The sequence below is a fragment of the Dicentrarchus labrax genome, unplaced genomic scaffold, assembly GCF_905237075.1.
Source record: "Dicentrarchus labrax unplaced genomic scaffold, dlabrax2021, whole genome shotgun sequence".
In the NCBI taxonomy this organism is placed as follows: domain Eukaryota; kingdom Metazoa; phylum Chordata; class Actinopteri; family Moronidae; genus Dicentrarchus; species Dicentrarchus labrax.
The window spans coordinates 14,755,514-14,770,071 of NW_026136717.1; the positions used below are offsets into that span (position 1 = coordinate 14,755,514).

The window sequence follows — 14,558 nt, forward strand, 5'->3', positions numbered from 1 at the left end:
CATCAATGATATGACCAATTTTATTTATTCTCAGACTGGTATAAAGCCAAAATCCCCTCCAGACATGTACACATAGTATCTTAGAACAGTAATGTGTGTCTGATTTGTTTTTTCCACATAAAAAAATAAATAAATGTAATTTCCATATTCAAATCTTTAAATATGCTCAAAATATTCCTGAATCTATTAATATACAAATGTATTTCTACAGTTTTCCTGATGGACACAAGATGTCTCCCACTTCACTGTAAAGTCCATTTTCAGTGTTTGTGCAATGGTTGCTTCAAGTTTCTAGTTTGACTTCCAAACTATTTGTGATGTCACAAATCATGCTTCATAGGCCCCGCCCCTTAAAAATCAGACTATCAGTGAGCACAGAGAAACTTTCCACTTTCAGCAGATGAATGTGAAAACATCCTTCTAGTGTCAAACTCCACACACAAATCATTGTGCACAGTGAAGCTCAAACATCCAACTGTAGAAACAAGAAGAAAAACATATTTTTGACTGGAGGGACTTTAATCATTAACGGCTTCAGAAGCCAAAAACAAAACTACGCCTTCCTCGTTCACTCAAACACTCCATTTATATATTATATTTATGTTAAATTTTCCTCAAACATACTTTCACAAACTATACAACTACAACTTTAAGCAAACTTAACTATCTAACAATCGAAAGCTCATCTTTTATTTTAGCTTTACTTCATTCTCAGAAGTAACATTGTTACTTTTTTGTCGTTTTTACCTCAAGTATTGTAATTTCATTACAAAAAAATCAAGTCACATGAAAAGTTCCTGATAAATTTCATGAGAAAGAAACCAAAGAAGGCAAATCTGCAGCTGCAGCAGTGAAGAAGGCTGCTGGTGAGTCTGCAGCTGCAGAGAAGTGACACAGAAATATATGTTCTCAATGTAAATGTCACTGGGCGAGCGGCAGGTGGAGTGCGAGGTCCAGTCGTAGCTGGGCCCAGTTCTGGCAGTTTGTGAATGGTGCAACAATAATAATATTTTTTTGTTAACTCCATTTCACACGTTAACGGTCTCAACCAAGTTTATGATGTCTCTGATATCTCACTCACTTTCTAAATAATGTACCGGTTACAGGTCTGGGTCTGAACAGGAACCACGGTCCACCTATTACACACCTCAGTACCAGGGGATGAAGAGAAGGGATGGCAGGTTATTGGCATTTTGTTTACAATAGAGATAGCACCCCCTTTCAAATCGCCTACTGATTCTACATTAATTAAGCACCGATTTAATGAACCACACAGTGAGCACAATAAGTGACTCAAATCAAACACACCCACAGTGTTGCATGACCAACAGGTGCATGCTGGGTCCAGCTCACAGTGGATTCTCCAGTGTTGACTTGACTTTGGTGTGTGAGGTTTTAGAGAATGCTTGGTGTGTGTTATTTATTTTTGTGTGCAATTGTATCCACTTCTATTGGTATGGACTTAAGGATCCTGTTGTGTGATGTGTATACGTTGACATGTTTGTGGCCTAAATGTGTTCTTTAATGTAATAAGTCCATCGTATATCATCATCATCATATGCCTTTTTTCTGTGCCCTCCTCAGAGTCACTTAAAGGTGATGAGGTAGTCTGGGTACGCTTGGTTGTCGTGGAACACAACATACATGTTGGGGTTAACTATTGCGTCCACCACACTGTCGCAGCGGTCGTGGGGCTGCTGGTCATTGCGTGGCGGAGGAACCTTCATGTTGCTTCGGCCCAAAGTGTAGATGCCAGTCAGGACTCGGGCCACAAACATTAACTGAGAACCATCAGCAGCTGGCTTGGAGTAGGTGGGGTTGGCTGAGTAGCTGGCATTTACAGCAAAGTAGGTTCCTTGACCGTACGCAGTTGCTGAGAATGAGAGAAATAGAGAATTAACAACTCAATAAAAGTCGTCATACCTAAACAAAAGACTGTTCATTTGAGTGTTTTCTCATCTGTAGTTCCTCAGTTAAAGGAACTAGGATTAGGATAAAATGTAACCATCAGAAAATTCAATTAAAATGTCTGTCCTTTTATTTCCCATTCGTTTTTTGCTTCTTTTGCTTGAAGTTAGTTACATTTAAACGTACTAAAAGGACTGGTTATGACAGTCTCTGTCTCAGTCTCAGCCTCTACGTGACATAAACAAACAAGACCATCAGCATCAATATCAGACAAATTGAGGTGGTAGAAACACTACCGCTTTTGTCCACAGAGGCCACCAGAATCAACACAAAATGAAAGTTCCTTGTAGCTGCTTTAAGTATATGATCAGTCCAACCATGTGTACGTTTCAATTGTTGAATTTAAACACCAGGTCACCCCGACATCCCAGAGAAAATGCAGAAAACGTGATCTCAGAGTCCTCAATGTTAACTACGACCCTGCACACAAAAGATCTTTACCGTTCTGCCCAGCAAAGCGCCTGTTGAAACCAGTTTTCATGATGGAGTCACAGTTGTCCTGGGTTGTCCCGTGGTACAGAAGCTTTTCACCTGCTCCGCCCTCCAGTTTGTTCTTATCAGAAATGTGTTTCTTCTGCACTTCGTAGGCACGTCGCAGATGAACATTCTGCAAGCGCTCGATCTATCAAGAAAACAAAACAAAATGCACTGTGATGATTGCACGTTAAGAACGTTATGTTAAGAAGATCAAAGCTTTTAAGCTATCATAGAGCTTAACTGGAAGGTGCCAAAATGACAATTTTGAGTACTGCATTCACCTTCATTACAGTCCTTTGGACAGTTCGTTTGAAGGCCTCCTTCACTGTGCGGTACTCTGGAGAGGAATGCTGCAGCACGAACGTCTGAAAATCTTCACCGTCAGCCATGTTGTCCCAATACAGAGGGAGAGTGAAGTCTGGAGAGAGTTGAAGGTCAAAATTAATAGAAAATTACAGATATTGTAAGTAAATGTGTTTTCTGTTTTTCTAAATCAAAATGCATAAATTCTGTTATGTATTTTGATATATTTTTCCCTTGAGAAGCAGAATTTTGTTTAATTAAGTAAGGTAAATCTACAAGGTAAAATACAGAGAGTGGGACCATTTTCTCTATTGCACTTTCACTTTTGATATAAAGAAAATCTTTCATGGAGCTACTTGAAGTGTGTATTTAATGGGATAGTCTCTTAAAATGAAATACAAATTAAATGAAGCCCAATCAATACATTGATAAGAAATACTGCATCAGTTTAAAATTGTATGTTTGAAAAGATAAATTCTAAAGCAGCACGCTGCATAAACAACTGTTGGATTGGCAGCATTTATCTTTACAATAAATGGTAATTCAAATATTATACATGCACATTTTTACTTTACTTTCTTTTACTTTGTGACAAAAAAGATTTTAAGATCTACATTTCCATGAAAACCCGGCAAACTAAATCTGAAGATGAAGATCATGTGATATGACTGAAAGTTCCAGAGCAAGGATTCGCTTTTTTATTATTTGTTTTTTATTTTATGTTTATTTAATATTTATTTGTGTAATGATTCTAAAATGGAGACCACAGAACCATTATGTTATTTAGATTTTTATTATTCTAAAGTAATATAGTTTTATTGGTTTGTATTGGTCTCAAACTGCAGTATCAGTCAGACTTTGTAACATCAATGTTCATCTCCTCACCTGGCAGATTCACAAGTCGTTTCAGCTTCGCCCTCTGTCCAGTTAGTTGTCTTGTGGCGTCCAACCTCTGTAGATCCACACTCCACTGGATACTCTGTGCGTCCACTATCCCTCTTGCTATATCTTTATTTTCCAGGTTGTGATTGGCTGTTTTGGGGAGTCTCTCCCAGTTGCCGTTATGTCCCAGGATGCACCAAGCCACGCGGCTGTACAAATCCTCCTCCTCCCTTAATCTTACCTCTCTTCTGAGGTTGCCCTGCAGACAGGTATTAATCATCTGCATCACCTGGTTCACCCCATCTTTTAACCCACTCACTGTTAAGCAGCCCTGGCCAGTCTGGTCCTTCTGCATGTACAGACCGTGAGTCTCCACCAGCTGCTCCAGAATCTTTATGTCATCCTGTGTGAGGTTTTCCAGCTCCTCCTTTTTGAAGGTTTGAGTGGAGCACTGAGCCTGATACAGATCCTTCAGCTTTGACTTGGCATCGTCAACATCCTTTCTGGAGAGACCCAGGAACTGGAAGACGGACTTCTGACTTGTGGAGACGATACAATGGCTGCTTAGGTCTAAGCTTAAAAACGAAGGGGGTTGTTGCTGTGGCACCTGATACAACTGAGGCGCTGTCACTGCAAAGTAGGTAGAAAGATAGCAATTAGTTAAATCCCCAATAAAATAATGACTTTCCCATTAAAAAAAAGCGACACATTTCTAAGCAAACACAAAAGAAAAAGGCTGTTTGTGAAAATGTCCTGTTACCTCTGTTGATTACAGCAGTGGAAAACATTTGCATTGCTTCCTCTTTAAACGCCAAGAAGACATTGATCTTGATCAGGACAAGGTGGATGTCGGTGAGACTGGTGAGAGGAGTGGACGATATGGCAGCCTTGACCCCTCGGATGATGGCAGCTGCCACGACTCCAGGGTCCAACCCTCCCATTCCTGCCAAATTGTTTGAGTTTTTACTGACAGAACTAAAACTGACACTGATTTGAGCTGAAAAACTGACATTACAGAATACCTACCAGCACAGATGGCAGGAATGGCCACGGATGTGAATCCATATAATTCACAATGTTCGATGATGCTACACACCAGTTCTTCGACGATAGCTGCATCCCTTTGTCCACACACATGTAAAATGGCTTCACAGGGGAACGATCCAGACTGGGATACAAAAACTTCCCCTTGGTTTACTTTTGCTGCACACAAGACAACAAATACAACTTAAGTAAGAAGCTGTAAAGCATGTGTTGTGAAAATGTCTATTGTGTCCTCTGTCCTCACCTGCTTTAAGTTCGGCCTCCACCTCTGGTCCAGCTACAGTTAAGATGTCTTTGCACACACCATCTGCGGAGTAAAGATTGTATTTATAACAGGACCAGGCTTAGAGTCTACAGCCATGGTAGCAGCTCTGAGAGGCTATACTTAGGCACAGTGGTTATTTGACCTAAATTCTAACATCAGCTGCATCACATGCTCAAATATAAACATGCATGTTAGCATACGTTAGCACTAGTACAACTGAGACTGCAGGGAATGGCAGTAGTTCTCCAAGTATTTAGTCATAAACCAAAGTATTGGACCAATATTATTTTGACCAAAGTAATTAGGATTCATCCTCTGAGCACCCTGGATATTTGTGCCTAATTTCATGGCAATCCATCCGATAGTTGTTGAGATATTTCAGCATGAAACAAAGTCATAAACCTACTGACTTACACTGCCGTCCCAAAACTACTAACATGGCTAAAAATAACAATTACAACATGGTCTTCTGCTCAATAGGAAATCCTCGGTTACAGCAGCTCTCACCCACCGTTCTGGAAATTTACGAAGTCGGTCGTGTTCACCACAGCATCTGTAGTCTCATTAGTGATGTCACCAAACACCAGGTGTAGTTTAACCCCGCCTCCTACTGTCATTGTGATATCATCAAGGTCACTGGTGAGGGACCTGAAGATTGCTGAGAGGAAGAACGCCACAGCATGTTTCATATTTAATCTGATATTTAATCTGATAATTCAGAATGTTAATTTAAACAGTGAAATATTGAATTGCTGACAGAAATGTCTAATTTACCTTGGCCTCCCTGGTTCATATTTGAGCTGAGGTGCTTGTAGATTTCATGGTAGCTCTGTAAAAAAAAACACCAGCATTAAACACTCATCAATAAATCTTGCAAGCATGCATCGTCCAAACCAATTGCAACAGCTCTCCAAATGTTGACAGTCACCTCCTCGGAATCAGGATTATCTGGTTTAATGACGATGTGGATGGTGGAGAGAGGCCCAGAGGATGCAGACAATCCAAACTGATGAATTCTCTCAGTCAGCACTTGAATGGCTTCCCTCAGCGGGAATTTTAAAACAATTCCAGGTCCGATAACTGGAAATGCCACTGAGGACACTTGCTGCTGTACACAGAGGTCCAAACACTTCTTCAGCCCATTGCTAAGTGCCTACAAAATGACAAAAATCAGACATCTCCACAGTGTTTTCAAAGTTACCCCTGCACGGCACATTGTTTTAAAGAATTTGCAAAATAAACCAGCATAGAGAGCAGATTTTAATTTTGTAGAGTTGTGTTTCACTTTACCTGCACACTCTGCCCTCTGAATCCATCCCATGGCAAGCATTCAATGAAGAAGAGCTTGGTGCAGCCCAGAGATGGAGGCCCAGCCACCTGCAGAACATCACCAGGAGCAATGGTACAATTCGCTGCCACCGACTCAAAGTTTGACTTGATTGCATTTCCTGCTTTTTTCAACAGGCATTTACCAATATTAGTAGACTTTAGCTGCTTGTTGAGCATTGGGACCACCAACACATTCGCCTGCGGAAATAATTTAAAATATCAGTATCAGCGTGAGTATTTCATTGCTGCTATCGTACTTAAATACAGAAATTGTCGAACCTGCTCATCCACCAAATTGCAGAGCTTGATCTCCAAGCTTGTCTTGTTGACTGTAGTGCTCCAAGGAGTGAGGTGGGGCCTTTGAGACACGGGGTTGCTCTGGCACCTAATGCTTTGTGTTTTAGTTTTCACATTTGAGGACACACCTCGCTGTTCCTTGATAAGGACCTGACAGGAGCTCTCTATCAGATCTTTGTTCATTTTACCCTCTGCTTGGAAGTACAACTGAGCCCCTGGTCCATCTAGAACCAAAGTATCTGATAACAGACTGGCTAGAGTTGCGTTTAAGTCTGCCTGGACCTCCCGGACCTGACAGCGGGGGCCAGACACAAGCACACAGGGGTTTGGAATATTTGAGGCTTTAATGGTCACCTTGGTGTCCTTCACACCAATCATTTTTAAGATTTTATCAAAACAGTCAACCAGTTCAGGATATGGCAGGGTCAGTACTTCTTCTGTCCAAACCTGGTTAATCTGGTAGTCATTGAGAACCTCTTTGAGCTTGTTCACATTTTCACTGTAGCCCACCAGTCGTACCTTGATGGCTGCGGTACTGCTGGGGTCTGGGATGAAGCTGACATCCACTCTGAGCTCTCGACAGTTTGCCTCGTTCTTGGCTTTGATCAGAATTTCTTTCACTTTGTCGAGATCTGGAGGTACAGCCGCAGCTCCCTGTATTTGCACATTGTCCACGCTCAAGTCTCTCGACAGTGCTGCCATAGCCTCATCAAGGGCATCAGAGGACAAACTGGACAGGACCAGATCTGACCCCACCTCTAGGAGAACAGGATTTCTGAGTCTCTGCTTGAAGCGAGCCTGGTACTTGGAGATGGCACCGCTGGATGTTATGAAGGTAAGTAGAGCTGTAGGCAGTTTAACTCTCTTTTCCTGTACCTTTTTGATCAGTTCATCAAGTTTTGTAGCTCCTGACTGCACCTCATTGTCCGGTCCCTCCAGGATGATCATGGCGTTACCTCTGTGGACTTTAACCTCTGGGCAATGTGCGTGGATTTCTCGATTAAACTCTTCTTCTATCAGTTGGAGTTGCTTCTCAACAACTGGTAACTCTTTCCTGGTTGGCAGGCTCTTTTCCAGGATTGCAATCTTCTGATTTACAACCTCAACCTCTCCAACAACCACAGCATAACTGCTCTCTGTGTACACTTTGATATCATCAGTCACAAAAGAGCGGTCCTGCAATAGGATTTTTAAATTTTTTGGCTCAAGCACGTGATAGCAGAGGTAGCGCTCAGTAAGACCGATGAGGACGCGATCCACTTCTATCTCCCAGTTCTCTGCAGCACTGAAGGCGCTTCCAGACCCCTTCTCAACATCCCCCCTAACCACTGCCTCCTCTTCATCTAGATCGAACTCCACTGTGCAGTTGATAGAAGAGAGTTGTTTCTGTAAGACTTTAAGTGCCCTAGGGTTGTCTCTCAGGTAATACAGCAGGAAAATATCTAGCCTGAAAATCTTCTCAAGGCCTTTTGTGTTTGTTTTTGTGAATGTCTAAAGAAGAAAAGCAATATCAAACAAATTAATTAATAAATAGCAAGTCTAATAATAATATACTGCATTTGTTCATCTATAAATTCTAAAACAATATTGTAAAAACTGTCAACAGCTCTATGACACACACATAACATCTTTATTATTAGATATTGACACTGCTCAGAAAGCCCTGGAAAACTGGTCGGACCAGATCATTAAGCTCTGACGACGGGGTTTACCATAACCATGACAGTGCCAGTAAAGGTTTATAGGAGTAATATTTTACCTGTGATGATAGGCTGCTTGTTGAGGGCTGATTGGCGTTCTGTGGCGTAGTGGTTCGACTCACGACCAACTGTAATTCCCCACTTGGAAGCGAAATGGTGTGAAACTTCCTCTGCAAAACCCTTTCCTGATCTGTAAAAAGAATTTACAAGTATCAAAAATAAAAGTAGATGTTTAAGGTTGAGTTTATTTGAACTACGTGTTATCTTGGTGGGTAGTTTAATCTAAAGCAGGGGTTTATTTAAGACTCCAAAACTGAAACAAAATGGTGGTCCACCAGCCAAAAGCAAACACCTTGTATTATATTGTTAAGAGTGTGAAGTTTCCTTAATTTAACGACATAAACAGCTACTTATATTTTATATATTTTTTGGCCCTGATCTCCTATATGTAATGTAATATGATCATATTGGGATCTCAGATTTCCAAGATTCTCTTCCTAGCTGTTTCATTTCACTTTAAACTACCCCTTCACAGATAAATATAAACACATTGCTATTTTAAAGCATATATTTGGTGTGGTGCAATATAATGGCAAAGGACAAAGGTTCTCCCAAATGTGTGCCAACGCTTGATAAGAGATCAGATAACATAAAATGATATAAAAAATAAATATAAGCAGCTGTTTGTATTTTATAAGTATGATGTTAGTAATGGAAATATTTCTCGAATATTGTGCTTTCTTGTAGTACTCAATCTGTCAATCTGAGTCAATCTGTCAGTCAATCTGAGACCCCTGTTCTATAAAATCATCAGAATGGGTTTTAAAGAAGCTTGAGAAGTAGGAGAATTTCTTCAACCCATAAAGGAACATTTAATGCTTCAGTTTAGAAGAAATTAAATTAAATTAAATTCAAAATGATCAAATTTGGACATACATGATTTTCACTAGACAGGAAGGAAAAATTGTAATCTAAAAAGTAACTAGTAACTAAACCTGTCAGATAAATGTAACGGAGTATTTAAAGAGTAAAATATTTGTCTCTGAGATGTAGTGGCGTTTAAATATGAAGATGCATAAAACTTGAGTACTAAACCACAAGTACCTCAGATTCGTACTTCCGGCAAGTTACAGTACTGGAGTAAATGTACTTAGTTACAGTTTAACATCCCAACAACAATTCAAACTGAAACTGCAAAATATATTCTGACTATAACTCATTTGTACCTTCTTTTTCCTTGAAACAGATGCTGTATGTTTGGCCTCCACACTTTTGAATCGATCCACAATCACCGCCTCCAGAGTCGCGTCTTTTCTGAAAGTGTCTCCTGACTTTCTCCTTCTCTCTGTCCGACAGATCTCTCGCTTCAAAGAACAACTCGTGCTGGTAATCGTCCATTTTACAAACGAGTCTGAACTTACAGGAAAACTTTAAATACGTGCTGCAGCTGTCCGTAAAACTGTGCTCTGCTGAGCTCTTGTTTTGTTTCACTTTCACTTTGTGGTAAACGCAGTTGTCTCTGCTTTCTTCCTCATGCACATAGACACACCCAGGTACTTTTCTTACCTGTTTTGTCGAAAGTACTTTGATCCGAGGAATGTAATGATGGAGATAAGATCGATGAATGTTTTTATGGTGTTTCTACCCAGCAGTTATAATGTTGATTTGAAAATATGTAGTGAAATTGTGTGATACATTGTTATTTATAAAGGTTTTTTGTTTATTTATGGTGGTTGTGCCCACTATTGTGTTGGTACCATATACGGTCCGTGTATCTTTTGGTCATTGGATTTTCCTTTCAGAAACAGGTATTAAAAAATAGAAAACGAGTGGTTATTTGATTTTCGTTTTAAAATACAAAAATTAAAATTGAAATACAAGGCGTTTTTCTTTTTCATGGTCAAAAGGGATGAGCGAAATTTAAAAAATTATTCGATTTTCATTTTCTATTTCATATAACAAAAAATAAAATCACTAGAAAACAGAAACAGAAAAAAGGCCTGTTTTTTCATATTCTGAGACCGGATGTTGTCATTTACAGGACGGTGCTGTGTAGAAGAAACAGTAGGCTAGTAGACTGCGGTCAATCCAGCCGTGAGTCCGATCTCCGTGGTCAAATCAGCCGCACTTAAATTTAGAGTGTACAAGTATTCTCAGCATTATGGTAAATGCTGAGAAACGGCGTATTTACTTCCGGTTTTCAAAATAAAGGTATTTAGAGCCGTAAGCTATAATTAAAATATGTTACATTAAAGTGTTTCATGCGGCCCTGATGAATAAAAAAAAACTTTATATCAAGTATCTTTACTGCACCAGTGTGGAGAAATGCCAAAATAAAAGCCTCATATTTATGCTTCCAGAGATTGCATATTTGACCATATTTGAGGTACTGTAAAAACATATTGCTCAGTGTTTCCTGGCTACTGATGGTATATTTGACTTTTACACATATGAGACTACAAACATACTTAATATCAAGCATTTTTACTGTACCAATGTGGAGAAATTTAAGAATAAAAGTCCCATATTTATACTTCCGGATTCCATATTTTCTTATATTTGAGCTACTGTAAAAATGTAAACTGTATGTGGAACCACCTGCAACAGCTGTCACACTGAATGATATAAAAAATAATATGTGAGGAAGAGACAGTAGGTACAATGGTGTTTTGAAGTTAAAACTAATTATTTTTCCCTTTTACCTACAAATGGACACAGCAGAGCAGCAAAATAAGAAGAATGTGGACTGGCATTGCATTTTGTGTGAAAAGTAAACAAATTAGAATTGTGTAGGATTTTGTGTTTAGTGTTTATATTATCAAGATGTTATCAAACATTTGTGTGAAATTTTGTCATGATTACTGCAGCATTATTGAAGTAAAATGAAAATGCTTCACCCATAGCCTGGAAATATTGAGCAATATGTTTTTACAGTAGCTCAAAAATATAAGAAAATATGGAATCTGGCAGTATAAATATGGGGCTTTTATTCTTCAATTTCTCCAAATTGGTACAGTAAAAATGCTTGATATTAAGTATACTTGTAGTCTTAGATGTGTAGAAGTCAAATATACCATCCATAGCCAGGAATTATTGAGCAAAGTGTTTTTACAGTAGCTCAAATATATGAAAATATGCCACATGGAGGTACAAATATGGGACTTTTATTGTTGAATTTCTCCAAATTGGTACAATAAAAATGCTTGATATTAAGTATGCTTGTAGTCTCATATGTGTAAAAGTCAAATAAACCATCAGTAGCCAGGAAACACTGAGCAATATGTTTTTACAGTACCTCAAATATGGTCAAATATGCAATCTCTGGAGGCATAAATATGAGACTTTTATTTTGGCATTTCTCCACACTGGTGCAGTAAAGATACTTGATATAAAGTTTTTTTTTATTCATCAGGGGCACAACACTTTAATGTAACATATTTTAATTATAGCTTACGGCTCTAAATACCTTTATTTTGAAAACCGGAAGTAAATACGCTGTTTCTCCGCATTTACCATAATGCTGAGAATACTTGTACACTCTAAATTTAAGTGCGGCTGATTTGACCACGGAGATCGGACTCACGGCTGGATTGACCGCAGTCTACTAGCCTACTGTTTCTTCTACACAGCACCGTCCTGTAAATGACAACATCCGGTCTCAGAATATGAAAAAACAGGTATTTTTTCCGTTTCTGTTTTCTAGTGATTTTATTTTTTGTTATATGAAATAGAAAATGAAAATCGAATCATTTTTTAAATTTCGCTCATCCCTTTTTGACCATGAAAAAGAAAAACGCCTTGTATTTCAATTTTAATTTTTGTATTTTAAAACGAAAATCAAATAACCACTCGTTTTCTGTTTTTTAATACCCGTTTCTGAAAGGAAAATCCAATGACCAAAACATACACGGACCATATACTGTCAATGGTTGGCACTGTGGTCTCCTAGCTCCACATCATTAAAGCCTCCTTGCTGCAGGTGGGGAATGATTGTTCACAGTTGTGTAGCCACTCCCTTTTTAAGATGGCTTCTAATTATCATTAACCATTTGCCTTGATGAAGGTTTAAGGCCGAAAAGAAAAGTTGCAAATAAATTGTACTGCAAGTTAGACAGTGTGAGTGAATTTATCTTTTCTGCTTTTTCTACTCGTCCCACTCCTACAAACCTGCAACATGAAGTAGATGTGAGGAATTTTTGTGTCTATTTTAACCATTTGAAAATAAATCCAGTGGGGAAAGAAAACTATATATCACAAATCAGTTACTAATTTTAATATATATAACTATCAGAGCTTATTTGAAGAGAACAGCTGCCTTCTGCTGCTAAAAATGTGGTAATGCTGAGACTGAAACTGTAAAACCAAACACAATGAGCAGAAAGAGGCTAAAAAGCTCCATAAAGCTGCAGAGTTGGGTGATATTTCTCTATGTTATTGTCATTGTTATAAGCCACCATGTTCACATTCTGTTTAGTCAGTGAATACAAATTTCAACCAACTATAGAACTGAAAACTACATAATTATTTGGCAATACAGCGTGTTAATCTGATGTGATAATTGGTTGTCATCTTGTCTTTTGAACCTGAACAGCACAGGACACAAATGCCTGGTGACAGAATCCTTGATTCAACAACAATCTTGTCAGTCTGCACTTGAATGGCTTCTCTCAGGGGTTATTTTGGGCAGGTGATTGGCTGAACTCCAGCCCCGCTGTACACAGAGGTCCAAACACAGTCTCAGCCCCATTGCCAAGCACCTGCAAAACCCATCAGACATTCACCAGAATAATTTTAAAAGTCAGTACATTTATTTTACAATAGTGCTGTGGCTGCAGAAAATGGTCACATCTGTTGAGTTAAACCTGAGAGGATATGTTGACATATTTAATAAATATCTAATCTAATCTAATTCACATGCCCATACGCACATTGAACCACATGGTTGCTTTAATGATTCCTTTTCTTCATACTGGATATGAAAAAATACCTTTTCCAGCGTGACTCTAATGTAAAAGATGGGGGACAAAATCCAAAGTCCTTGTTTGAGGCTTCATCTCAGACTTGAATTATATCATGTCTTTTTCCCTGCCTGATTCTTTCCCTAACACATCAGTATGAATCCACCATGCATTTCACTTTACCAGCATGCTCCGCCCTCTGACCTCATCCTGTGTCAGACACTCAGTGAAGCAGCTCTTGGAGCAGCCCTGCAGATGGAGGCATAACATCACCAGTGGTGAAAGGCCCACTTCCCTCTCATCAGGTCACAGTTTCTCAGTTTTTTCTCATTAGACATTTTCCCACTTCAGTAGAAAAATGCTTTCTGTTTATCACTGGGGGGGTAAGAAGTGGTTCCACTATTGCTTGATTGTCTCACCTGCTCATCCGAGTTGCTATGTTGACAGAGAGAGTTGTCACATTTGTTGTGTTGCTGCTTGTGTTGCATTGCCATCTGGTGGTAAACATGATGGATGTGCTGAAGCTGGGGATGCAGCTGTTTCTGGGATTGATTTTGAGTTGAATTCTGGGACTGTGGCCATAATTTGGGAGTGCACACTTTGCTGTTTCCTGATAAGGACCTCACAAGAACTCTCTACCAGCTCCTGTCTTTCTTTACCTTCTCTTCCTGGAAGTACCACCGCACAACTCCAAGTCTATCTAGAACCAAAGTGTCTGACACCACACTGGTCAGACTTGAACATCCTGGACCCTTCAATTTCAAGGTTTCTGGTAGTTCCTCAATTTCATGTGCACATAAAAACAAACCAAAAGAGGAAAGCACCACTACACAATAGGTTATGTTAAACTGACATCCTGCTGCATTACCACTGCAAACCACTAGATGTCCTACTGAGACTTTAATATAATAAACAGTTACAACGTCATAAAGTGACATTTACAGCCCTGTGAAATTTGTACAGAAGATAATCCATCACAATCCCATGAAACTGTGGCTCATCATGTTTCGTGTTGTTGTTTAGTGTCTTGCTTCATGTGGTTAGCCAGAAAGTATTTATTGTGTTTATTTTCCAGTGTTAACAGTTACGGTTATCCTGTTATCCTCCTTTAGTAGCCTCTTAGAAGAGTTCATTGCGTCAGAATGAGTGAGGGAAAAAAAGCATTCAAGGCCTTTGTTTTTACAGCTGACTCAGGCCTGTTGTCCATCAGCACTCCGATGGACAGCAGAGGCTATATGGTGTTAGAGGCACAGGAGAAAGAGCACGATGAGACTCACTGTGACTCTACAGTGGCCCTTGGGGGCTCACCAAAGGCACACCTGGACTGACCGGCGG

The 14,558-nt window shown here is 39.4% G+C and overlaps 1 protein-coding gene across 1 annotated transcript; it reads right to left on the minus strand.

The window, feature by feature from the left end:
* Positions 1-4: 4 nt before the first annotated feature.
* Positions 5-9,770, minus strand: LOC127379274 (protein mono-ADP-ribosyltransferase PARP14). The gene is made up of 14 exons (XM_051428672.1): positions 9,492-9,770; positions 8,325-8,455; positions 6,548-8,056; positions 6,230-6,466; positions 5,868-6,092; positions 5,714-5,768; positions 5,451-5,597; positions 4,919-4,981; positions 4,657-4,833; positions 4,391-4,573; positions 3,634-4,260; positions 2,727-2,863; positions 2,410-2,590; positions 5-1,873 (listed from the first exon to the last, which is right to left on the minus strand). Exons 1-14 carry the CDS (start codon positions 9,661-9,663, stop codon positions 1,587-1,589), a joined length of 4,131 nt encoding a protein of 1,376 aa, XP_051284632.1. The 5' UTR covers positions 9,664-9,770; the 3' UTR covers positions 5-1,586.
* Positions 9,771-14,558: the final 4,788 nt, after the last annotated feature.

Coding starts and splice junctions, on each gene's coding strand:
- LOC127379274 (XM_051428672.1), bottom strand. CDS start 9,663: ATGGACGATTACCAGCACGAGTTGTTCTTTGAAGCGAGAGATCTGTCG. Junction 8,456..9,491: donor CTGTTTCAAGGAAAAAGAAG/GTACAAATGAGT, acceptor TTCTTTTTACAG/ATCAGGAAAGGGTTTTGCAG. Junction 4,834..4,918: donor GGAGGCCGAACTTAAAGCAG/GTGAGGACAGAG, acceptor TCTTGTGTGCAG/CAAAAGTAAACCAAGGGGAA.